The 25,298-nt window shown below is 44.4% G+C and overlaps 2 protein-coding genes across 18 annotated transcripts in view; one reads left to right on the top strand and one right to left on the bottom strand.

Moving 5' to 3' along the window:
- Positions 1–1,005: 1,005 nt before the first annotated feature.
- On the bottom strand, positions 1,006–19,854 carry LOC112458288 (guanine nucleotide-binding protein G(I)/G(S)/G(T) subunit beta-1). 3 transcript variants are annotated; one of them, XM_025021864.1, is made up of 7 exons: positions 19,254–19,854; positions 8,113–8,661; positions 6,269–6,414; positions 5,706–5,999; positions 5,094–5,295; positions 4,757–4,973; positions 1,006–4,583 (listed from the first exon to the last, which is right to left on the bottom strand). In XM_025021864.1, the coding sequence occupies exons 2-7, from the start codon at positions 8,167–8,169 to the stop codon at positions 4,477–4,479; spliced, it is 1,023 nt and encodes a 340-aa protein (XP_024877632.1). In that variant the 5' UTR covers positions 8,170–8,661; positions 19,254–19,854; the 3' UTR covers positions 1,006–4,476. The 3 variants fall into 3 exon arrangements, with proteins under 3 accessions (XP_024877632.1, XP_024877634.1, XP_024877633.1); XM_025021866.1 differs by lacking the exon at positions 19,254–19,854 and adding an exon at positions 17,762–17,992; XM_025021865.1 differs by lacking the exon at positions 19,254–19,854 and adding an exon at positions 11,995–12,706.
- Positions 19,855–20,127: 273 nt separating this feature from the next.
- Positions 20,128–25,298, top strand: part of LOC112458245 (potassium voltage-gated channel subfamily H member 6) — a 98,179-nt gene continuing 93,008 nt past the window's right edge. For 7 of the 15 annotated variants that reach the window (XM_025021771.1, XM_025021766.1, XM_025021775.1 and 4 more), the window contains exon 1: positions 22,229–24,766. In XM_025021771.1, the coding sequence (XP_024877539.1) occupies positions 24,691–24,766 (76 nt within the window). In that variant the 5' untranslated portion in view covers positions 22,229–24,690. Of the gene's footprint in view, positions 20,369–22,226; positions 24,767–25,298 lie in introns of those variants that run through there. The other 8 variants (XM_025021760.1, XM_025021767.1, XM_025021764.1 and 5 more) reach the window with 5 other exon arrangements.

Below are 25,298 nucleotides of genomic sequence, written 5' to 3'. Positions count from 1 at the left end.
TCCATCGCTATAACTCGACGAAATTCGTCTTTCCTCAACAGATCTCTTCCGAAACAATTCTTCCTATCATACGAATGATGATGAGTTCTGCGACAGGGACATCCACGAGATATAACGTAATTATGTCGTAAACAAGAAGCGATTTATCAACGAAGAAAATCAATACTTCGAATATTCACGTGCCTCGTGGTAATGTCCTCTGTGGCAAAGTGACTATAGGCGAATGACCTAGGCTAACCGTCAATAGTGATTAATTATCATTATTTATATACGTATATATATTTTTTATATATAAAAAAGTGATGAAATATTTGTAACTATCTACCATTTAACAGTAAAGACGTGTCTCGCTCTCAATATTCAGTTGTTGAGTGAATGTACATTCCTATCGAATAATGTTCACCAATATAATCTTCACTCGATCTTCATCGATACACTTTTCACTCCACGTCTTACAATTAGTTGTTTCGCACGGCCACGTCCTCTTGCGTATTTCTTTTTTTAAACTTTAACATTGGCTTGCACGTTATTTAATGTGTGTTTCATGTATAGTACACGGATTATATATCGTAATGTATTCTTTTTTTTGTGCAATAACTTGAAAGAGGCAGTATTCCCGACGGCTTCTCGTCGTCCATCGTAAAACAAGTCACGAAAGTGTCGTCGGCACATTCTTCACGTTTCTTCCCTTTCTTTCCTCCTTTCCCCCTTTTTTTAACTACATGTACGCGTATACACTAGTGACGTGGTTATTCTATAATTGAAATAGGACCCAATATCGGACGCCATAATCTTGTAGGACCTCGTCTTAGCAGGGCACTGTTTTATGATATTAACGAATACGTAGCGAAAGAAAAGAAGGTTCCTCGTGTTCAAGACCAAAACGCAAAAAAATGTCAGGATAACGAAATCATAAGACACGCGAATGCGTCACTTACGAAGGGAGGAAACAGAAAGCGGGGGAAGAAGCGGTAAAAAAAAAAATAACGGAAAAATAACGCCACGTTTAATTCTTTCCAAATATTTTTATTTTCTTTATATTCTTAAAAGCTCGAAAAAGAGAGGAAAAGAAAAGGCTGATTTCATCAGAGCTGTTTTTATGCCGTGATTTTTCCTCCTGCGTCGCAATTTATCTACCATGTGTGCCATATTTTCGAAAAAGAAAAATAAATTAAATAGTTAAAGTCAACATACGCAAGCTTATTTGCGCGAACAAGGATACGTTTAAAAAAATTATTTCTGCTTACAGTTTTACCTGCTGGTCTTCTTTCATTTTTTACGCGCATACCATTAATATGACTAGAGGCTTGATAATTTGTCAATTTTACGTTACTCGCCAGATAATAAGACTTTTTTCATATTTGTACCAAAAATAAGAAACCATATCGTTTCAGGCTTCAAGGTACAAAAAGGAGAAAGAGCCCCCTTGGGGAAGCCACGGAATCGTGAAATGCAAAAAGCACAGATCTGTTTCCATTAGTCTGCTCACTAAAGTTTCCTATTCCTTCGTAATTCTCTGCTCTAAGATTATTCCTTCTTTCGTTTCAAAGTTATATTGAAAGTATCGAAAAGCGGGCGCTTTACTCGCGTTTCTATCTCGCATTTTTAACGTAGCGCCCGATCTCGCATCGAACTTGGGAAGAATTCTTATAATAATACAAAGAATCGAAGGAACAAGGATCTTCTCTTTCGAGACGGAGAAAGATCTTTTGCCCGTTTGATATCTAACAAGTATAAAGCACGTAAGCGAGATTAGTTTTTATACATACGTCTAAAAAAAAACCGATTTTACGAAATTCGAATGTTCGAAGTTTGCAACATCTCTCGAAAATCGTCGGAGATTAATGCTCGCTTGCTCCATAGCCAGATTACATTTTTTTTTCACTGGGAAAGAAATTTTTCGATAGTCGCTTTCCGGAATCCACGTCTTTTTCTCTCAATTTTCCCGATTTTAGCAACCGACGCATCCCATAAATTTTTATCGTGATACACAACAACTTTTCGTATATACAAATTATATATTTTATTCATAATTAAAACAAAGATTCATGGAACTCCTATCGAATTAAGGTATTCGTTTACCACAAATAAAAAGCGCATCACGCAATTAACTACATATATTTGTGTATGTGTGTGTGGTGAATGTACAAAATTCTTAAAAAAAGAAATTTAAAAAAAAACACTGTTGGAACGTGGTTGCCGGAAGGCGATTGGACCATATAATCCTGCAATATTAAGAAAAACCATCGATCTTATGTACTTATATATTAAATATTAATAATTATAAATTACGATCATCGTTAATATTAATATTATAATTATTATCATTAATATTATTTTAAATGCATACACAGTTTCAACATTTATTTCTGACAAAAAAAGGACAGAACAGGTAGGAGATGAAAGGAAGGGAAGATAAGTAGTGACAGCGCGGAAAAGAGGGATATAGGTGAAAGTTATAAAAAAAAGCTATCGAAAAAAATACGTACTTACATGTTTATGAAAAAGACCGTGACAAACAAAATGCGATAAACAAAAAGTATCAAAAAAGATAATAATGACAAGGGGAGGAGAGAAAGCTTAGTCTCGCGGTCCTTTTTATTAGCCTGGGATTCTTTGGGTCCTATTTCAAAGGTACTTTTAGCACGACTCTTTCGATCGAGAGCACGTGCCCGCCTCGTGCACGAGGATTGATTGGCGTTCAATCGACAGTGGGGAAGAGATATCGCCGAGACGACAGCCGGGGATCAATTCTTCTTCACCTTCTCGCCATAATCAGAGATAATTGGATAGAGGACGGGGAGAGAAGGTTCAGGTATAGACGCTATGAACTAAACGATTACACATTACATTAAACGTACTCGACACTTTACGCTGGCCAGTCATTTCATACGATTTTAACGCGTTCGCGCTGCAAAAGCAGACGAAACTATTGTTTTCTCCCGAACTCTAATATATCGCTCCTCGAATTCTCGTACTTCTCTCGTGGACGTCAACGTCCCGATAAATCGAATTATTTCTCGAAGGAGCAACTATGTTCTATATTCAGAATTTGTTTCATTTATCCACGCATTTCGTGTCTTGTTTTCTTTTTTTGATTGACAATTGGCCGCGCGTCTATCGTTCTCACTTTCACGTTCTCACAACTCTCTCGTTCGATCTCTTTTACAACATGCTCAGTCGCTCTTACACTCGCAAAAAACGTTGACGCGGAGCGGCCTATGGCAGAGGTCTATACAAAATAAATAACGATATATCTACGAAATCAATCGAGAGGGTTGTGGTGCTAGTAATAGTAATAATAGTAAGTGGTGCGAAGTCGGCGTATTTTATGGTAAGAAAAGTGATCATCTCATCTCATTTTATATATATATATATGTATATATAGCGCTCTTTTCTGCTCGATCACTCGGTGCTCGTGCACGAGGGCAAAGCTCGCGTGACGAGTATATGCGAATTAAATGTATCTCGAGGCTGCTGAACGATCCGCGCCGTTCCTCCATTTTCGCGTGCAGGTGTATGCAATTCGCGTCGTGAATCTCCATCGATACACATGTGCGTTCAATGTGCGCCATATAAACTCCAACGCATCATTACGGGACTATTGTGAGCTTGGCTGTGCTCGTCTCTCTCATCTTTGAGTCGCGACGCAATATTACGATTACGTATCGTATAATGCTCGATAAAATCTCGTTTCGCGTATGGGAGAAATAATCTGTAGCTAACCGCCGGAGCAACCGTTGACAGCGTTTCTTCGGCAGTGAACGCTTGAACCTTGGTTCGAGATGGAAATCTCTCGACGATCGTCGGCGCGATTGTCGTCCTTCGAACTTCGAAATCCTCGACTGGGAGTACCCCCGTGGGAAAAGAACTATCAAGTGAAACAGCACGTGCCTCTCGAAGGTTCGCGAAGAAAGTCCTTGAGAAAGGGGAGGATAAAAAGAAAGTGCGCGCCCAATACCGCAGAGTTCTTAACTGTCGGCCTTGTTGTCGGCGCTCATTCTCCATTCTTACATCTCGTCCTTCGCTGCGCGATCTTTTGCCGCAATGTGTCTTCGCATTCGACCCAACTCGAGCCAATTCTTCCTAGAAGCGTTGATATTCGTGGTCCTTATCGCCGACTTTACCACGTCGCCAAGTCAAGTCAACTACGATGCGCTTGCCGCGGGAATCTTTTTTACCACCACAATCCAAAACGTTCTTGAAATCGACGCCGTTGCTGTTGTCGCTGCTATCATGGGTTTTGATACGATCGTAATTGTTATTGTTGCTGCTACTGCTGCCATTGCTGCTGCTAATCCGGCATCCAAAGTTTCTGATCAGCGTCAACTCTGGTGAACCTGGCGGATTTTTTGCCAGCGTCGTGGCCGCTGGCACGTCGACTTGCTCGGTAGTCAGATGGTGGTACTTGATTCTTATGCTGTAAATTGGTTGACTGTTGGTTCTTTGAAGGAACGTCCTGGGGAGAGCCCCAAGTTAGTTCCAAATGCGTAGGAACGAATCCCAGGAGCCTGTCGCTACCGCCATGCCGTCTTCCGTAACGCCAAGACAAGACACGCGATTGTCATGCCCAGCAAGAATTCCTAGAAAACAATCATGGCGAATATTTTTTAAAAATAGTAAAAACAACATTATCTTTTATTCCAACGGTCAAAATCGTTAGAAAGAGCAAACATGAAAATAATTATTGAGAGAAGGGCCTCGAATAAAATTTCTCTTCTCTCTTGAGGAGACTCGTGAAATACCATCAACCTACCAGCTCGCTCCGTCTTCATAGAATCCCAAACGTTACAGTTAAAATCGTCGTAGCCCGCCAGCAATAATCTACCGCTCTTGCTGAAAGCTACACTGGTGATACCGCAAATGATATTGTCGTGACTGTACATCGCGAGTTCCTGGTCCGCCCTAATGTCGAAAAGTCTGCAGGTCGCGTCGTCCGATCCCGTCGCGAAAGCGTATCCATTCGGGAAGAACTGTGAATAATATGTCCAAATTAATAAGTTTTAACTAAACTTTTCTCGAAAATGCACTGATACTACCGTTACGAAACGGTAGTTCTTCTAGTTTTTTAACGTAATATCTTAACGTCTCACCGTGACGGCGTTTATGTCACTCTCGTGACCCGGGAAGGTCTGCTTACAAGAGCCTTCACGAATGTCCCACAACTTCGCGCTGGCGTCGCACGCACCAGACACGAAGGTGCGTGTATCGTGTGCCAACGACAGAGACATCACATCGCCAGTGTGCCCGATAAACGAGGTGCACTGCTGGCCGGTTTCGATGTCCCATAAAGCACTGTATCAGAACAATTCAGCGTTCTAGTTCGCTCCATAATCTTCAGGAGTCTTCATCAGGATCAATGATGGAAAAGATTTGGGAGTAGGAAGAGGAGAAGGAAATTAAATTTTTGTCACTTTCAATATATTTTTATTGAATTTTATTAAATTTGCTAAACGCAATGATTTGCGTTTCATAAAACGTACGTCGATTATGTAAACGTATTTGTGATACTTTAATTCTTCTGAATTAGAAAATATAAGAGACGAATAAAGCGAGAGAGAGATTGAAATTTTCATATATTTTATATATTTATATTTTATTTTGTCTTGCAAAGATGGTTTAGAATATGGAGGATGTAGGATTTTTTTGTTACACATAGAGTAATTTCCCCGGTCGTCTGTCATAAATCTCTAGGTAATACTTACCAAGACATGTCGCCGGAGCTGGTGACGATTTGGTTGTCGTCGTAGAATCGACAGCAGGACAAGTATCCAGTGTGACCCGGAAGTTCTCTGCTCACCCGCACATTCCCTTCCCTAGTTTTAAGACTATAGATGGAACAGATATTGTCCAATCCACCGCACGCCACATAACTACCCGAGGGAGCGTACGCACAAGTCATTACCCATGATGACCGTAGTGGGATCGCGTGAACCTTATTGGTAGTATAACTATCCCAAACGATCAGTTTGCCATCTTGCGATGCGGAGACTAGGTTCCTACGCATAAGAAATAAAATATGTACACTGATAATAACCTAACGCAATGAAAAGAAATTTCCTCTATTTGAATAATTTTGTATGGCTATCATATTTTAGAATATCGTAAAATAAAGATCTATTTCTATCTATAAATATGTACTTTTCTATTTTCATAAATCCTCCTCCATCTCAAAATTCACTACTACTGTTACTAAAATTTCACGTTAAAATGACCAACAGTTTTGCTAATCGTCATCGAATCATCGTGTTTGCATTTAACGTCATACCTCGAGTCACTTCCCCAGTGCATCGCATAAATTTTAGCTAAGTGACCGCGAAGCGTACGTCTCGTTCGCATTTGTATGCGACCGATAGGTTCCATGCCCGATGTGGCCTGGGCCAAGGACGTGTCGCATGCTGCTTTCCTGGCATCCTGCGGCATGAGATCACAGACAAATTTGTAAATTTGCGTCGGGATCTGTTTCTCGCGTTTGATCCCTAACACACGCGATAAAGCTTACGATAAGAAAGCTCGTGATAAGAAAGAGACCGTCGTATCGCATGTAATTATTCGTTATTGTTAGCTGCGTAAGTAAAGTATGACGAGGAAATCTTATCTATACACCGCCATGTTATTCAATGATAATTAAAGTTTCGAGATTTCACGTTGAAGCAGCATCTTAATTGGAACACACACATCCGTAGTGAATATACACATCGTCGCGAAAATTTAATAAATTCCACGTGAAAACTTCGTTTAATGTCATGCCCGCGTATACACGAGTTCAGCACAAAAGGTCAAACGACGATCACGACCGAACATGTTGTTGAATTAAATAAAATGCTGAAAATTTTCATGAAATTCAAGGAATTAGAAAAAGGAAATACGTGGGATGAGGAAGAAAATTTCGTTGAATTGTCAATGGTGCTCGCGTGTCTTTACTCCGCGATATTATGCCGCACTGCCTTTGGACTGACCTTTAAAATTGGATTATAACACAGTAGTACTTAAAGTGACTTAATACTAGAGTATATTGGATATAACTCTTTGCCTTTAGTGCTAAAGATATACTAAAGATGTGCATACAAGACCATTGTTAAATGATTTCTAAAATAAGACCGCGCTACTCCGCAATTCGTTTTATAATAAATTTTTATCGTAACTTACCGTATATTTAATCGATGTTAATATTTATTTCTCGATAAAATAATTTCAAATAAATTAATTGTATGATACTGATAAAAAAATATCAAAAGTATCATTTATTATCAATCAATTGATATCAAAAAATCGTTATACATTGTACAAAAAAATATTTTAGATATGCATTCACGGCATACATATCCGTTACGCATATTGGTTATTTTATTTAATAAGCCATGATCCAAAAAAAAATCGTACGCGTCATAAACAATTAGCAAACAAGGTCGATAGCGTTATTTTCTTTCATCGGTAAGCGCATATTTCCGCGCATACCGTGCGAGCGCGTGCATTTTATACATGTATAAAAGGGGAGGGCAGGAAAGGGAGCATAGAAGAAAGAGAGACGAATACATCGAGAGAAGAAACAAGACATGGAGTGAGGGAGAGAGGGATGGTGGCGTATTGATCAGAGAAGCGACGGTTATGCCGCGCCCTACCACCCCACCACACTACTACCACCACTAGCCGGCTCCATATTCTCACAACTATACGGAAAGTCATTCGCCATAGAAAAATATCTCTCTATCGTTAAAATTTACGATAGCCACTTTAACGTCCGGAGCAAAGAAAGCCGGAAAAGAGTTGCGTAAAATTGCAAAATCTGGTGTAAGAGAGGAATTAGTCGATTCGATCGTTGAAAAAGATCCAATTATGTTGATTTCTCTCTTAAGAAGTCTTTACTTTATTACAGGGTTAAAATGTTTAGCGTGTTGCATTACTAATGGATTATATATTTGACATATAATTGCAAATAATTTAATAAATTTTTATTTCAATAAACGCAAATATATATAGCAATAAGGTGGTTAACAAATTATTCGTAATGCTTTCAAATTAAAAATATTTTTAAAATGTACACACTTTTTAATGAGTTAAAGAGGAAGAAACAATGACCTTGAAGCAAGGAACCTCGAAGCGGGTACTTACCCGAATGGCATTCTTCAGCGTCTCCGCTTCTTGACGAAGGCTTTCGAGCTCGTTCATGATGTCTGGCAGATGACGCGCGTGCCTTATGAGCACCCGTTAACGGGTCCGAGATACTAGGACGTCGCGCGTGCGAGAGGAGTTGTCGGGAAGGGCTCAGAACGCAATTTCTACGATGATGACGGATGGCAATAACTCCTGTCTACGATGCCTACTCTCTGCGGGAGAAAGGCTGAATGCGGGGCCGGTGTCACGCCGTCGATAGCGTTTTTGATGGCCGGTGGCGAACGCCCCCGAACTTATCACTCCCGTAAGACAAGGTGAGAGGTAAAAGAAAAGGAGATAAATAAAAATGGGGACAAGGATAAAATTTGCGTCTCCTCCTAAATAAATCGGGACTACCACCAGCCTCACCCGGCCCCACCTCCTCGCCCCCTGCCTTCGTTACTGCAGCGGCTTCCGCTTCCGCCGCTACCACCAGAGCCAGACCACAGCTGACTTCTCCGCCCCTCGCGCCAACTTCGATACTTCCCGACGAAACCGTTGCCACTTCTGAAACACAAAATATCAAGTCGGTCAGTCACAACTGATTAACAAACAGAGCCTAAAAAGTATTTCTATAATTCATAATATTGCTCGTATCTTTGATTCGCAAAAAAATACTTAAATTCTTTTAAAAATATTGTCAAGTCATATAAAATAATTATAAATGTCATCGTTGCTTCACCACGACGTTAAGATTTATCCCGTGAAGAAGGTAAAGGTGTTGAATTAGCGGCCATATATCATGATACCGCAGATGATGAACGGAACGTTATGTTTCATGCGGATGACGCGCAATTTTAACGCATTTGATGGTTCAAGTAAAACGAACAGGCGGCATGCCTAAGCCGTCTTCCGCAAACGTCTTCCGAGAATTGCAGCAGTTTCTTAATGACAGTAATAGATAATCGCGTTGATTTTGCACGCGGCACAAAATAGGACCTTATGCATGCGTGTCGCAAAAATCTACGCCTGAAGAAAGTCTAAAGAGTCAGATAACATGAGAATATTGCTGAAACTATTAAATATTTATACATATATTATATTTATATATATACTAATAATGATAAATTGAAGTTTCTAACTTAAATATGCTTGCTGTATCATAGTTTGGCTCGTATGGCTCACTAATTGGCACGCGTGCCGCTTTCAAATGTAACACACCAGTAAAAATAAATAGTTATTTCCAGATACGCGTAATGATTCGTATCGCTCACGTATTGAAGAAGGTACTATGTTTACCGCGAGAGAAGCAAAAATATATTAAATCAGAAGCTCTGCTGCATTAATGATTGCAACATTTCATTTTAAAACTTGTACATCGCATATTAGAAAATAATTATAATTAGAAAAAATAATATAATTGATAAATTGGAGTATCTTATCATTGAAGGAAAAGATTCATAGATTGTACTATCGGTGCACGGATACTACACTGATGAATGATAAATCACGTTAAAGTAGATCTAAATCAAGCTAGGACGAACAAATACGAACGAACATTTACGACAAATATGAGTAAGTATAACGAGCTTTTCTCTTTCATGTACCAAAAAAAGGTAAAATGTATTCTATCGCACTTCGCACTCATCAAAGCAAGCTTATTCATTCGCTTGTTCGCGTGGTTGGATCCGGCCTTATGCCCATTTCTACCAATGTAGATTAACTTCTAATCTCGGTTTAACTTACTTTCTATCTTTTTCTAACTTTTAGAACTAGGAAAAGATGACAGGTAAGTTAAACCAAGATCAAAATTAACCTGCGTTGATAGAAATGGACATTAGACGATTTTAATTAAAATGATCGGAGAAAAATAATGGAAGAGCGCTTCTCTTGTCATGCATACACGCATGTCGAATACATAAAAAGAAATATACATATATATAATTATCGCCTCGCTAAAAATATTTTGGTTGTATGGCGCACATTGATATTTTTATCGCGACTTTTCTCCCCTTCGAATTCTCGTGACTCCGGAGATTCGAGTTCTCGTCAGTGCGTATTTTTCCTCGAGAAAAACGTCATCCGCGCGACGTGCATCACCGTCACGGTGACGAGCGATCGGTTGACGCTGGTGCGACTAGTTACTGCAACGTAATATCGATAAACTCGGAAAACCGATAATTGACTGAAAAGTACTGACACGTGTGTGTTTGCCACTTTCATTTCAGATAAGTTACATCACGATTTTCGCCATCTAGTTTCGTTGGAAAAATAAATGTCGCGCTTTTCCATTACTGTGGAAAAAATTTATATAACATCGATATTTGTAGAATAATTTTATGCATCGATATTTTTCATTATTTAAAAGAATCTCTTTATTCAGAATTCCATGGAATTTTTTTGTCTATTATATTCTAATATTTAATTAATATTCAAAATATTTTATTAATTTTGTTGAGAATAACAAAATAATGGAAAAAAATGTCCCTATTAAAAAATATTTTCAAATCAGAATTACAATGCTTATTACGTTTTTGCAAATAGAGAGATGTAAAGATGACATTAAAAAACTGCGGAATATTCCCTTTACTAACACACGATAGAATAAATGGTAAAATAATAATCGATTACTTTCGCCCCAACCAACTTTTTTTTAGATGCAGATAAACAGATCTTCCGAATTTATCGACGCAACGCCACAAATGTTAACATTTTTCCCCCCGCGAGAGAAAAGCGGATATTTCTCAAATACTACGTAATCCTGGTTGTAAGAGTTCTCTCCCTATCATGCCATTCACAACCAATTCGAACAATCACGTATACGAAGATCCGCGGGGCGTCCTTCACCTCCGCGAGATCTTGTGACCCGGGGAAACCGAGGGTTGTCGATCTAACGCGAGGTGTTCTCATTTTCCGAATGGAGCTGGCAGCGAATGCGAGCTTGGACGCACGCGCAAATGAGACTGGAAAACAAGCACTTTTCTGAAAACTAGGATACACAACGCGAATTAACTTGACCATGCTAATTTTAATGCTTAAGAAAAAATCTGGCAAGCAGCTAAGGAAAGAAGAACAAAATCGTGGGAATTATTTTCGCGCTATATCACAAATTCTTATCACAAGTTATCTCATGCCTTATATTACGAGTTCTCACAGAAAAAACAAATTGGTTGATCGCGAGTCAGAAAAATTTAAATTTTTTTATTGAATTCAGTAAAATACTGTCATAAAAACTTGATGAGATTAGCGTTCATCAATAAAAGAAAAGAAATAACAATAGCACAAAAGTCATGTACTGGCTTTCAATAAATCAATGTATAAGCGAAAGAAAGAAAAGGTCAACTGATAAAACTGAGTAGTGAGACCGGCATTTTCATGCAGCTTCATAGATAAAATAATCATTCGGGGAGTTAATTTACGTTTTATTCATTTTTGCTTGAAGATATTTATTCGAAAACGAAGAAATTAGAAACGTGCACGTTAGATAAAGTGCAGTTCCATCGTTTAGATTGTTTAGAACCTGCATAAACAGGCCTTGTATTGCAACCTGCATAAGAACGTCATCGATGAATAATCGGCGGTCGCCTCACGCGACGGAGTCGAGGGACCAAAATACAAAGGTCGGCGGAAACCTCGGGGCTTTTGCGCGTTATCGATAACGAGAAAGGGTGCTATTGACAACAGGGAAGAACGATGTCACGTAGTATCGTTCTTCCGCTTTTCTCTGACGACGCGCGCCATTGTCCCGGCTAACTAATAGCGAGCAGCAAGAATTCCGCGGCGGCTTCGATCGGCGAGAGTAGGGAGGAAAAAAGAGGAGAAAAAAAAGAGACGACGACGTCCTCGCTCACGAGGGCGTCGAGATGGAAAGGGAGGTTTATACGCATCGATGGAACTCACTCGGTCCGTCCCACCGTCACCGCCACTGCTGTCAGAGGAGCGTCATCGAGGCCGCAGCGACATAACCTCTCGTGAAGGAGTCACCACTACCGCCACCGTCGCTACCACCACCACCACCAGGTCGAAGCAGACGACGTACAACCCCGTTAAAAGCCTTGTCGCTCGTTACCGCCAGGTTGCGCCCGTCGACACGCGAATCGCGCGAACAAAACTCTTCTCCGACGATGGAGAACCTTGGAGGGGCTAGCGCCGCGGTTTTATTTCCGGTACCAGGTACCACTCGGAATCGCGAATCGCGGGGTTTTGCGGGGCACTGCGGAGGAACACGTACGCACGCACGTACGTCAGCGAGAGGGGCACCCGCTTTTTCCGTCGCGTTTCGCACGCAACCGTGAAAGCGCAACGCGAATCGATGAACGTCGCCGTTGCAGCTCGCCCCACTCGCCGCTGCCGTCAATCTTTCTCTCTTCTATCCGCACACCCTTTGCACTCGTTCGACTCGTCCGCTCTCGCTGGGCGATCGTCCTTGTTCCTGCGACGAGCGCGTGATTCACGAACGCGGGAGGACAATCGCGGACCTCGCGCACCGCGCACCGCCGACGTTAGGACGAGGGGAACCCGGTTAGCCGCGTGAAAAGCAAGTCCGGCGACTCGTCGACGGAAAGGACGACGTCTCGACGATCTCGAACCACACCCAAGGAAGGACGTGGTTTCAAGAGAAGGCCGGCCGGGAGGACGAGTCGCCGGGAAGTGGGAGAGACGACGCTGGCGCCGTACCGACCGTCCGACCTGGCGTCAAGAGGACGCCGTCGTCGCTGCCGACGATGACAGGTTGCTGCACGAGCTGCTGCTGTTGCTGTCGTCAGCAACAACAATCAACAATCCAATAATCGAAAACAGTCGCCAGCCAATCATCGCAATGCAAAAGAAGACGACACACGGTTATCGTGACCGGGGAATACTTCTTAATCTTATTTCATTACGCCGTCCAAAGTTAATGACAATGACAAAAAATGAAACAAGATTGAAGATAAAACATAGCCCATCGTTCTAAAGAGATGTTGATATTGGCAGCGATGATTGATATGACGCATGTTGTCGATTAGGGATACGATAACAATCGGAGTTCAGATCAGAAACGCAGATTAGCCTTGAATCGACGTTGGTCAATCACCGTATCGAAAAGTGAAGCTGGTTCAAATCGATACTACCATTCAAAATAGCTCGTTGTATCGTAGCTGACAGATGGCAACGTGCCAAGCATCAGCCGGCGACAGTCAATGCCGAATCAAACACGGTCTTTGAATGACGAAAGGATTATATTCACAACAAAAAGGATATAAAATATACCACTTTCTTTCTTTACAAAATGCCTTTGTAATAACTTAATGTACGAATTTCTCGGCGATTTAAAAAATAATTTCTAAAATTTTATTCAAATAGAATTCTAAAAAGTTTTTGAAGCAGAGCAACATTTCAAGTTCAATACACTCGACATACTTCACGTTTCATTATCGTGTGGCTCGATCTCGAGACTGAACACTTATTAACAACTTTTTACTGTCCTTTTTACTAAATCTACGCACCCGAACCAAGGTTTTGTCCGCTTGAGAGAATCGGAATTCGCTCTTGACATCCCCGATAAAAAGGCAGCGTCGAGCGCGAGAAATGACTCGCAATGCGCCACGAATTTCATTAGTATAGCCGTTCTCCGGGCTAAGTTCGCGCGACAAACACTCGAGAGCCCGGCGGAAGAACTCGTCCATTATCAAATCTTCCCTAGGTCGTCTCCCTTCGGCGGACTCCCGGATGCGCGAATGGGAGCAACAGTTGAGCCACGCGGGTCAACGTCCAATGCAACGATCTCGCTCTTTCGCTCTCCGGCCTCGCCTCCGTTGCGTCTCGGCCCGACCGTACACAACCGCGGGGCTGCCAAGTACTCAACCCCACGCCGAATACTCGTCGCCGATGCCTTTGGCAAACGACTGCTCTTTGGAGCACCGGGGTAAAAGGGGAGTTGGGCAGTAACGCGCGCGGAGCGACAGTTGGTCGACAGACCGGCAGGTTCACCGACGTTACACCTGCCGTCCTATGTTTCTGGTTACTTGGCTAATCGCTTTATGATTTATCATCCTCATGTTCGGTAAGCCGACATTGTCGTACCTTTGTGCCGTAATTTTCTACCTGACCCGATACGAGCTACGATCTGATTTACGGTCGCCCGACTTTCATGGTCGCTCGATTGAGTTTCGCCCCCGGACTTCACATTCCGATTCGGTCTGATCAAAGTACGTATATTTGTCTTGACGGAAGTAAATTAATAATGGAGAGAGAGACTGCCGCTCACCTTTCTCCGAAATTAAATCTTCCAAGTTACAGTTCATTAGTTTGAACTCACGCTAGTCCATAGAGAGCTAATGTCTCACTTTGGCACGGAATCATCGACGTCTTAAAATACGCCGTGACGCAAGTGCATCGATCGATCGATCAAGGCTCGCCCGAGCTGCAACTCGCACTCGTTTGCTTTTTTGAGCGTACATATTTTTTTTTTTTTTTTTTTTTTTTTAGTAACATTCGTCTCGTTATTTCATCGAAGTAGCGAGACAGAAGTAGCAAGTGCGATACACGTTTAGGTCATCGAATCCTAGGTGGGGGAGATGCGGCACATCTCCCGAGACGCGACGCGACGAGGTGAGAGGCAGATACAGGTGAATGACGTCAAGAGGTAGGCGATGACGTCAGAAAGTAACCTGGAGTAGCAGGCCGCGTGGCGTTGCAGATTGCCCGCTAATTTCTAGATGCCGAGAGAGACGAACGCGTCCTCGTTTCTATATTAGGACCTAATGCAATATCCAACGGGACGTTCCTTTTTTTTTCTTTTTTAAAAGTGTCATCGCGTGGGAGCTGCTCGAAAAAAAGGCGGACGATAAAGCGTATTTGATTTTATTTAAAAAAAAAAATACCGTCCGGTCAAAGATAAATGCACGTCTAAATGCGCATGTGACTCTCGATTGGTCGCATGCGAGGCAACTGGACCGTGTAAATTACATTCAATACGCGGCCTGGTGTACAATATTGATCGTGCAGCATCGACATCAATGAACAGCATTTATACCGCGAACGTGGTTCTGTGCTAGAAAATGAAATCGCCGGTGCTACTTTTATGAATGAAAATAGTGCCACGAGAAGAAAGTCCGAGCCCGACGACTTTCGCGACGAGCCAGATTCCCCACCCAGGAAAACTGCGTGAATCGAGTTTACCGAAATCTGCGAGAGACTAAATCCAACGATAATCGCATCCTGGCGACTTTATCGCGACCAAATACGCTGCAGCAGAACTTGCAGCGTTAAACCCTGTCCTAGTTTAATGCAGTCGCATGACGTCATTAGGCGTGCCAAGAAGAATCGTTTAACCGCATAAAACGCATCTGTGAGATTTTTTCCAAGTGTCAGCAGTGTCCCAGTTTTGCTTAAGATAATTCGCGTAATGTAATAACCACTGTATAAAACTTCGAGATAAGCGAACAATATTTTGTTCGCAATATAAAATTCCGCGGAAAAACAAAAGCACGTTACACAATTTAAATTGAACCTCAGTGCACGAGGGAAATTATTATTAAGACAATTATTAAACTAACAAGTTTCTGTCCTTTTTTACCACTGCTTATTTTTCTCACGTTCAAGTAACTGTCTCTCTACAAAAAGGGCCGATATCTCGACGGCTGGCAGGGAGGGAACAGAAGGGCATGATAAAACAGGACGTGAGCCCATAGGAGAGGAGGGCCGGCGACAGAGTGACTAAAGAGGGGTTTAACTACGAGACACATCATCCAGCTCGAATACGTTGACCCTTTCGCATTCGATAAGTAGTGCGACCTACTAACCGTCCTGTAAGCCGCGATCGCTATTAAGGGACCCGTCGTGTCGGGTGTTTTCTATCGGAGAGAAGCATCTGCACAAAGCTTATCGTCGCCACCGCCGTTCGGCGCACGATACGTTATCCGCCGCAATGATGAAATTATACACGGAACCACACGCGAATAGAGTAACAGCGGCCCTGGATGGGTCTAAAGCCTCCTACGCAAACATCGCGCAACCGAGAACAATGTTCGATTTGCAATACAAAGTGAAAGGGATAGCGGCAGAGACGCCTTCGTTAAATAGAAATCCAATCCTACCGGAATTAATCTAATTCGCTGGAATAAATTTTGTGAAACTTCCCGGAAGATACATCTCGAGAGACCAAAGACTCCAGAACTAAGAATCGATTTACGTCAAGACAGACTTTACGGAATAATTCAGGGTTTCCTATAAATAGTCCTATAAATAGAACTAAAGGAATGTAACTGAATGGATACGAGATGCGTTACTAGTTACTATACGCTAATACGGCTAATATATACGGAAAAATTCGCGAAACTTCTTTCTTATCGAACGCGCATTGCGGTTCCGATGAAATCTCGTGGGAATTGCGGAAAGATGAGCGATTTATCGCGACACGCAATTGATTCCTAGCTCAGTTCCATCGGGAGTGCCGATAACGCCGATATCATCGCCGACGCGTCTCAAGTGGAACGCTGTCAATTGAACTCAAGACGCCACTTGTCTTTAGCGCGCGCGCGACGACGACGGCTTTATATTCCGAAGCAATTAAAACCGATTAAGACAGCTGCGGCTGGCAATTGGCCGGCCAATTACAAGACGGAATGTGACGCGTCGCGAGAAACTTTTTTCTCCCGTTGCCCCACCAAGATCGGAACGTCGCCGAACATTTCTTCTCGTCTGTCGCGCCAAACTCGAGTCCCAGCGATCTCAACGTTGACACCTGCTACGACGGCGGGCAACAACGGCTCGCCCGCCTACTATCGATCGTCTATCTTTCCTTATTCTCGACTTATTGCGATCATTAACCCACGACCTGTCGTTTAAGGTTTATTGTCCGAGAAATGCCAAAGATCACTCTCGTAAGAAGGATCGTGCTACGCCTTTCTTCGCTGTTGGGCGTCATTTTCCCTGTCAGACGATCGTAAGTGAGACGGTTGAGAATCCGCGATAAAAACTCTGGTGATAAATACGGTAAAAAGAAAGAAAGGAGAGAAAGAGATCTGTCCTCATGATAAAGCTAATTATCGCGCGATGGAATGGTTCCAGGTAATCCGGTGGACGTCAGAATTTTCGCGCTTCTAAAAACGGCGACAAAACAATTTTGTATTTAAAGAAGGTTTATTGAAGTATCGAATAATGAAAGAGAATGCAGAATTGAAATATATTACACTACTAAGTTGAAGATAAAGTCGCTCGTGCCACAAGGCCCGTAAAAAAATATATATTACCTTGTGATTAATGCGAAAAATGCGAATTCTGCAAGGTATACATTTAACGCTAACAAAAGTCGAACATAATCGCTACTTGTTATGTAAGAAAATTCAGAGATCTCGCGTTGCATCACGCTTTCCGTTCTCAGAACGAATATCTCGCAAAAGGTTCAGTGGAAACTACCAGTTACCAGTTAAGAGTTAATCTTAGCAGGAGCAAGAAATACTCAATCAGTCACGTTATTCAACCACTTTTTATCACTCCTATTTATGATTTCTATATAAACTTGTTCGTGACATTTCCATTAAATTTAGCGGTTCTATTTTTAACAGATGAGCAACGTGTGATTGCCACATCGTTCAATCCATTCTCAAATAAGAAAATGCCATAATTTCATAATTAATTAATGATCGTCTCCTCAATTACAATATTACACCGAGCTTAGTCCTACCTGATTAAATTGAACAGCGTCACAATCGCCAATCTCACCGCAAAGTTTCGTCGACGGCAGGCACGTTTTCTCTCTTCGGTTTCCCACGGAAAACAAGCGGACGGTTTTCCCCGTCAGCCTACGCGTTTCTTACACCGCGAAAATCCAACTCTCGCTAGTTACTCCGTGAAGAGACGAACTTTGTTTTCGCGGGAACATCATATATTATGCAAAACGACTCGCGTTACGCGCATTGTGCGCCGCGAGATAACCCGAGTCGTCGTCAAACAAACGTCATAGGCGTCGCTCCGCCGAAGCAAAACCGGTGTGCCCGAGTCTGTGAGACACGCAAACATTCCTCAAGACGAGAACGTCGAAAATTACCGCCGCGTAATTTCGCGGCTCATCAAGGCAATCCACCTTCTTTGCGAATATATTACATTACGTTTTTTCCTTAACGACAATAACGACAGACTTTTACTCAATGTGAAAAATTTAGAATAATGCTGTGATTCGTTTTAACAAAACTTACAAGGATTATATAAATAAGTACTATAACATAAGTAAATCAATAAATAATTATTAATAAATAAAAATAATAAATTAGCTCAATTTTACTAATGATAGCGTCGATACTGATTAAAGGAGCTGTCACATCTGGGTGGAAAAAATTTCAACAATTTCGCACGAAAGCACGAATTAACAAAGTGACAGATTTCACTGACGTTTCGCGAATGCTCTCACAAATATCCTATACGAGCTACGACGAGGAAAGTCACCGGGCACGCAGGAAGAGTCTCGTTATCGCCGACTCTGACTCATCGCGGTTAGAACACACTTTTTCAAATCTTTAAAACGCATACAACCGCGAGTCTCCGCGCCAATCTCGTGGAAATCCGCTCCAATCAATGATCCCATCGATAATGCATCCAGACCCACGTAATCGCGACGCTCGATCTATTTCCGGACACGGTCGCCGACGGTTTCGCGCAGCCGACAGCCGACGGCGCGGCGCGGGCGGTGAAGACCGATCCCCTCGCGGATGAGCGTCGTAAATGTAGCGCTACGACCGCGACGTCGCGCGACAAACGAGGTGAAACCGAAGGAGCGCGACGTTTAACGGGCGAGAGTCGTGGACCCAGGAACAGCTTTCACAGAGCGTAAAAAGAAAACGGATCTCTCGCAGGCTCGCACGGGGCGCGAAAGGCTTCATTCGGATTCGGAGAGTTTCGTCGGAGAATTCCGCGAGAATTTACGAGGCTGATCTCCGCTGTCGCGATCTCCGGAGTCGGCGTTTATCGGCGACGGCGTCACGTCGTCGGGGCGAACGAGCGATCGAAATAACGGCGAACGGCAAACGGCGAGATTTTGACAGAGAGCGTAGGCCTAGGCGGCCGCCATGATGGCTCGCGGCGGTTATCGAGTCTCGCGCGAAAGGGCCGGCCGGGAAGAGCGGCGCATCCGGAAGTCCGCAAGGAGCCCGGAACGCCGAGCTAGCAAAAATGTTACATACCTGGAGCTCCCTGACGGAGCCGCGGTCGTCGGAATTCCCGGCTTGCGACGCTTCGGCCTGTCCGCTGTCCCTCTCTCTCTCTCTCGCTCTCGCTCTCCCCTTTCGCACTCTCTCCCTCTGCTCTTCCTCGTCGTTCTCGGCTGCTCGGCTCTCACATCGATGACTACGCACTTTCCTCGTCACACCTCCTCGCCTCGAGTATCGGCGACTCGAGTTTACTCGTCGTACCTCCTCGGAGGGGAAACACCACCACTGCACCCGTCGCTCTCTTTAAGGTTAATCGTCGCGGTGCACGACGCGACGATGACGGGCACGACGGCGAGAACGACGACGGCGACCGAAGGCAGCCGTAAACCGCTAACCGCTACGCGTTATCGCGACAGCGCGGGGCCGAGCCGAGGCAGTACGCGATTGCGGGAGACGCGCAGCTTGAAACGTCTCTCGAGACGCACGACGGCCGAACGTCGGCGATTGTTTTCATTCGACAACACCGGACACACGGAAACTCAAACTCGGAACGAGGCAAGCGGAGCTGCTGCTGCTGCTGCTGCTCCTTCACGGATCTGGCGGGTGGCAGGCGGCAGGCGGCAGGCAGGGCGGGGCTCCGTGCTTCGACTCTCGTGAACCCCGTACGGCCGCGAGTCGCAGCGCCGGCAACCGACGATTCCCGAGCGCCGCCGAACTCGCCCGACGCCGGCCGGCTTCGCCATTCGCTGATTCGTTACTTTTCAAACGCAACCGGCGCGGCGCGGCCGGCCGACGACCGACTAGCCCAGTCGATAGAGACATTTAAATTTTAAATGGAATTAATTCCGGGAAGCGATTTTTTTTTTACTGTTTCGGAGGTCGTGGGTAGTAAAAAAAAATCGCTTCCCGAAATTAATTCCATTTGAGCGGCTTTTTCGGGCTCTATCGACTGGGCTAGACAGGCGTTTCAGTCTGTTTCGCGGTCGCGTTCTTCGAGTTTCGTGTGAATTACGCGGGTGTCGAAACAAGAGAGAGACGATCGTCCGTAGAAGCCTGTTCCGCTCCGACACGATGCGACGTGACAGACGAGAGGCCCGCGCCCGTGGACATCCGGCGTCGACAGGTGCGACAGTCCGACAGTTCGAAAGGTAAGTGCTCGATTACTGGCACTGGCGATACGTGACCGCCATATCTTTGTGATTCGCTCGAGCGGCGGATATTTTGTGCGAAATTGAAACCTAGCGCTTCCTTCACGCGAGTTCGACGCAATCTTACCGTTTCTAAAATGTTTCTGTATATCGAAATTATACGCATTACGCGATAGTTTTTACGTACATTACGTACGTTTTTTTCGTGCGGTACGTGATAATGGCGTACGTTGAATGGCGAGGAAACGTCATTAAAAAGGAGAAAATTTTACTCCAGTGAAGGGGATCTCTCGTCTCGATATACGCTGATAAAGTCGTGAATTCTCGGTATCTTGGCCGTGATAGCCAATTCCTGTAGGTATCCGCGCTTCTCTTTGTCGTACCGACGATTTCACAATAGCTCTAAAGTTCTCCGACAGAGACCGCGATGACTGCGAAGTTGTGCATCCCGGGGATCGCCGGCGCCGGGATCGCCGAGATGCACGACATCAAAAATGTTCTCACACCGGCAGATATGCCTTCTGATTTGACAATAGCGTAGATTAGTATCAAAGAAAAATGTTTTGAATTATGTATTTAAATATACGAATCGTATTTGCGTCTGTTTACAACTTTATAAAGCTTTTAAAACTTCTTTATTTACATTCGTATAATAAGAATGTAAACTTTTCTATCATATCGCGCACAAGGCACAAGTCACATATTTTATTTTATCTCGAGTATATAATATGCCAAGGTAAGTGATCATGTGAAAGGCGAATAGAAGGAACAATTAATCGTTATATATATGCCCGTTTATATAAAATTTTTTATATAAAAATATATGAATAAATTTATATAAAATATGTTCATATATGTTTTCTCTCTTTTATATAGTCTCTATCCGTATATCGGAAAAATAATAAGATTAATTAAAAAGATAATTTTATAAATAATTTTTGCATCGTTTTTTTTTTTACAAAAAGTAGAATTGAAATTGAATTCTACAATATTCTATATACATATAATCAAACTTTGTATACGATTATTACATTTCTATATGATTAATATGGACAATTTTTTCTCATTTCCTCAAACTTCACTTTTTATAAAAAATACAACGCAATTATTTATTCTTTTCATTACTTTTTAATTTTTATTATTTTTCCGGTATGTACGTATGTACTAACAGAAATTATACAAGAAAAAGAAAACATGTATGAACATATTTTATGTATGTATAATTATATATATTTATATAAGTTTTTATATGAAAACTTCTTTACCGAGACATCATGCTAAGTAATCTCAAATCTCAATATCCCTTTCGCATGTACATATGAGTATCATAAGATTCCCAGCAATCTCAAGCTGCTTTTTCCTGAGATGGCGACATTTCTCAAACTATAATTCGCGGGAGTCGCGGAGACCTGCATGGGGTCGAGCGGACGCGGACGGGTCGTCGCGTTACAATGGAGTAAACCAAGAAATAGAGCCTGGGAATACAATGCGTGACGTTGTTACGTCCTCGTAGATTACATACGCGGCGACCCCGAAGCTCGTCACCACCGGTGCGAAAGACAGAGGGGCGCCGACGAGGAGGGCGGCCGGCGCGCGGGTTTCGCGGAGCCTTATCAATATTATCAGCGGACGTCGCGCGCGATATGCAGCGGGGAAGGTGCGAGAGAGAAAAAGCCGTCGAACGGGAGCACAGCGGGACGATCGGGGTGATCGCGGTGGATGATTTCAAGTGGGGATACGCAGGCGCCGTGCACGATCGGACTCCCTCTCCCCCCTGTTACGTACCAACGTCGCCGGCGTCGTCGTCGCCGTCGCCACCGCCGCCGCCGCCGCCGCCGTCACCGAGAGAGAAAGAGAGAAAGAGTGAGACGTCGACCCGTCTCGCGCCTCGCGTCCTCCTCTCGCGTTTTCAGTTCTCCGACCGAACACACGACGGCGACTCGCCAAAAACCACGCGAGACTCGGATCGAACCGACGAGGGTATCGTGTCCGCGATATTGCGCGACGCCGTTATCGGGAAAACTCGAAAGGAGCCCACGAAGGGACGTCTCGAGAAAACACCTCGTGTGCGTTACGACACAGCGACCCAGGGGTGAGGGAGGCTACGAGCACGCGGCGGAGTAACGGAGCAACAGTGTTCGGCGACCTTCCTCTGGAGTGCGTCGGCCGGAGACAGTGCAGGGGGCGAACCGAGTGTCACCACCGACTGATCGAGGACCCCGAGAGGTCAGCGAGAGGGCATCGTATCTCCGCGATTCGGTCTACCGAGCCGCGAAAGGCGTGGTGAGTGCGTCGTTCGCGTGCGTTTATCTCATTGCGCGGTGATTGTACAGCTATACGAAACCACGCGAAGCACGAGACTGATAGTGAAATGTGAATCGAAGTATCAATAAGATAACGTGACGATAAAATCGGGAACGGACGAAAGGGGTAGAGTGCACGGAGAGAAACGCAACTTCGTTCCGCGGATTATGCGTTGCCTGAAAACCTTGACCGATCTCTCGAGAGCGTTCTTTGCGGTAATGATCTGATCGTCATGCTCGTTCGTCGGTGACTCGTCGGGAAGCGCGGTCAGAGGATTTTACGTGGCTCGACCTGGCTGCATGAACCGAAGGGTGTCCCGAGAGAAATCGCGACAACGGCGGTAGTCGGGCATGATCGCGGAGGATGAGGAAGAAGTACAAAAATAGCTGTCCCCGTGGTTGACCGGAGATGCACAGCTGACCAGCCACGTCGGAGAGGAAGAGAGAGAGAGAGTGAGTGAGTGAGGAAGAAAGGAAAAGAAAGAGTGAGACAAGAGGAGAGGGAGCGAGTGCCGGACGTTCGATTAGCGCTGGCGAGCGCCGCGACTCGCGTCGGGACGCGAGCAGACGAGGAATCGATCCGATCGCGGCATTCCACGTAAACTCGACTGCAAACACACCACGTGCCTTTACCGTCGTAACCGTTGGACGCCTCTCATCCTGGGCCTTTTTCCCTTCGCACGGCCGTCGACTCGTCGAGCGAAATCGAGCCGTCCCGCACGACGAAGGTTCCTCGTTCGCGAGCACAAGCAATTGAACGGCGACATCGGTGGAGAGATGTCCGAGCCATGCGCCTCTCCGAGATTACCGCATTCCGCGACCTCGGCTGCCGTGAAGCCTGACCTCGATCCCACGAGGTCGAACGAAGTTGGCGAATATTACATAGGAGTGCCTGTGGTCAGAAACGTCAACTCCCTGAGGATCGAAGCCTCGAGGCTGTTGACCCGCATCGCGACGCCACCGCGTTGGTGTTGTTACCCGACCGTATTAGGGTGCTCGATCGCAAATTAAACGCGCGACGCGCGAAATAAATCGGCGCGCGCGTCGAACGGCAATCGGAGCGATATGAGACGTTGCCGACGAGAGAGAGGACAAGTCGCTTCGAGGACGGACGCTGCCGGCGAGCGACCAAGGCATTGTCGTAGATTCTTCTGAATCAACGACGACACCGCGGAAAATCCGCGGGAGCTGCCCGATCGCCAGCCGCGTCCTGGAAGCCGTAGCCCACCGCCGGTCGATCCGTATCCTCGCTATAAATAGGTGTTTCCTCACGCCACCTGAGAGAGACACACGCACATCGGAAGTGACAACGCGTGCACGTGCTGGCATACGTATGCCGGCCGTTCGACAAGGTGGGACCGACCTTTCCCGCGTCCTTGGCTCGACGGCAGGAGGAATCGTCGCGACGCCCCGCGCCGACGATCTTAGACGTATATCTAGATAGACGAGAACTCCGGGTCCAAACGAACATCGGCGAGTAGGAGACACATCGAAGTTATTCGCGTGCGAACGCGTAGAAACGCAACCGCGCTCTCTGACAATCCATACGGGATATCGATACCGCGAGAGAACGAGCGAGACCAAAAACAACGACTGCATCCCTCGGTATTCCTGTAGCGCGCGAATAGAAGCACCTGGACGACGACTCTCTCTCTCTCTCTCTCTCCTCTTCGCTTAGCCCTGCGTCGCCCTTTCGTATCTACCAAGAAGCAGACGGAGGAAGGAAGTAAACGGATGTACCGCTGATCCGCGTGTTGATCCGACCGCAGCAACGAATCTTTCCTTTTCCTCGCGAGTTAAGTCGCGTTACGTTACTCTATCTTATACGGCTGATCACTATGCTCAACTCGTGCTGTGCTTTTTTCTACCGTACTCGTGCATTATACGCGAGTGTTTTCCTAGTGCTTTAGTGTTTACTGCGCGATTTATTAATTAAAAGAGATCGGGCCCGGTGCGCCCATCGCACGGTCGAACGCGGAAGTCTCGGCTGCCCAGGTACCTGGGAATCCTGTTCCTGAGATGCCTGTTAGACGGGGTCACGTGGCGCCCAGAACTACTATCATCGAAACCATCATCAGGAAGTTTGATACGCACGGTGAGTTAGTCGAGAGGAATAGAAATAACGAGGGCGAGAATAATCGACGGAAGAATTAATCGTTATGTTTTTGAAGATAAAATGGCTGCGTAAATAATCGTATTTGCGATAATTGCGTTTCACGTGACCGACTAATTTGCGGGTGAATAAAACTATAATTCTACTGCGGCGCAAGGTAATCCGCGAATTGTTTTATGCGACAATATCGATGTCATTGCGTAGTATCATGTTAATTAGATAAATTATGATAATGACATTTCTGTTTGCATGCCGATTAATTCAGCAATTTTACTGACTGCGCTACGTGGTGATGGTTAACCTGACAAAGCAGCTGAAGTTATTAATGAACTACTAGGTAACTAGAGTGAACAGAAAATATGTTTTATTTGATTATTATTCATAATACATCGACGTTTTATTGTCGTGCTGCGTTAGTATTCAAGATCGTACTGCAATATCTAAGCTAGGAATTAATATATGAATATATATTTTATATTAATTCGAAAAAATTCGGTATATTCTTGTATAGGTC

The sequence above is a fragment of the Temnothorax curvispinosus genome, unplaced genomic scaffold (genome assembly GCF_003070985.1).
Source record: "Temnothorax curvispinosus isolate PA1 unplaced genomic scaffold, ASM307098v1 QBEX01008784.1, whole genome shotgun sequence".
Classification (NCBI taxonomy): Eukaryota; Metazoa; Arthropoda; class Insecta; order Hymenoptera; family Formicidae; genus Temnothorax; species Temnothorax curvispinosus.
The sequence above is the reverse complement of the archived record's forward strand: the minus strand, read 5'-3'. Positions and strand labels throughout refer to the sequence as shown.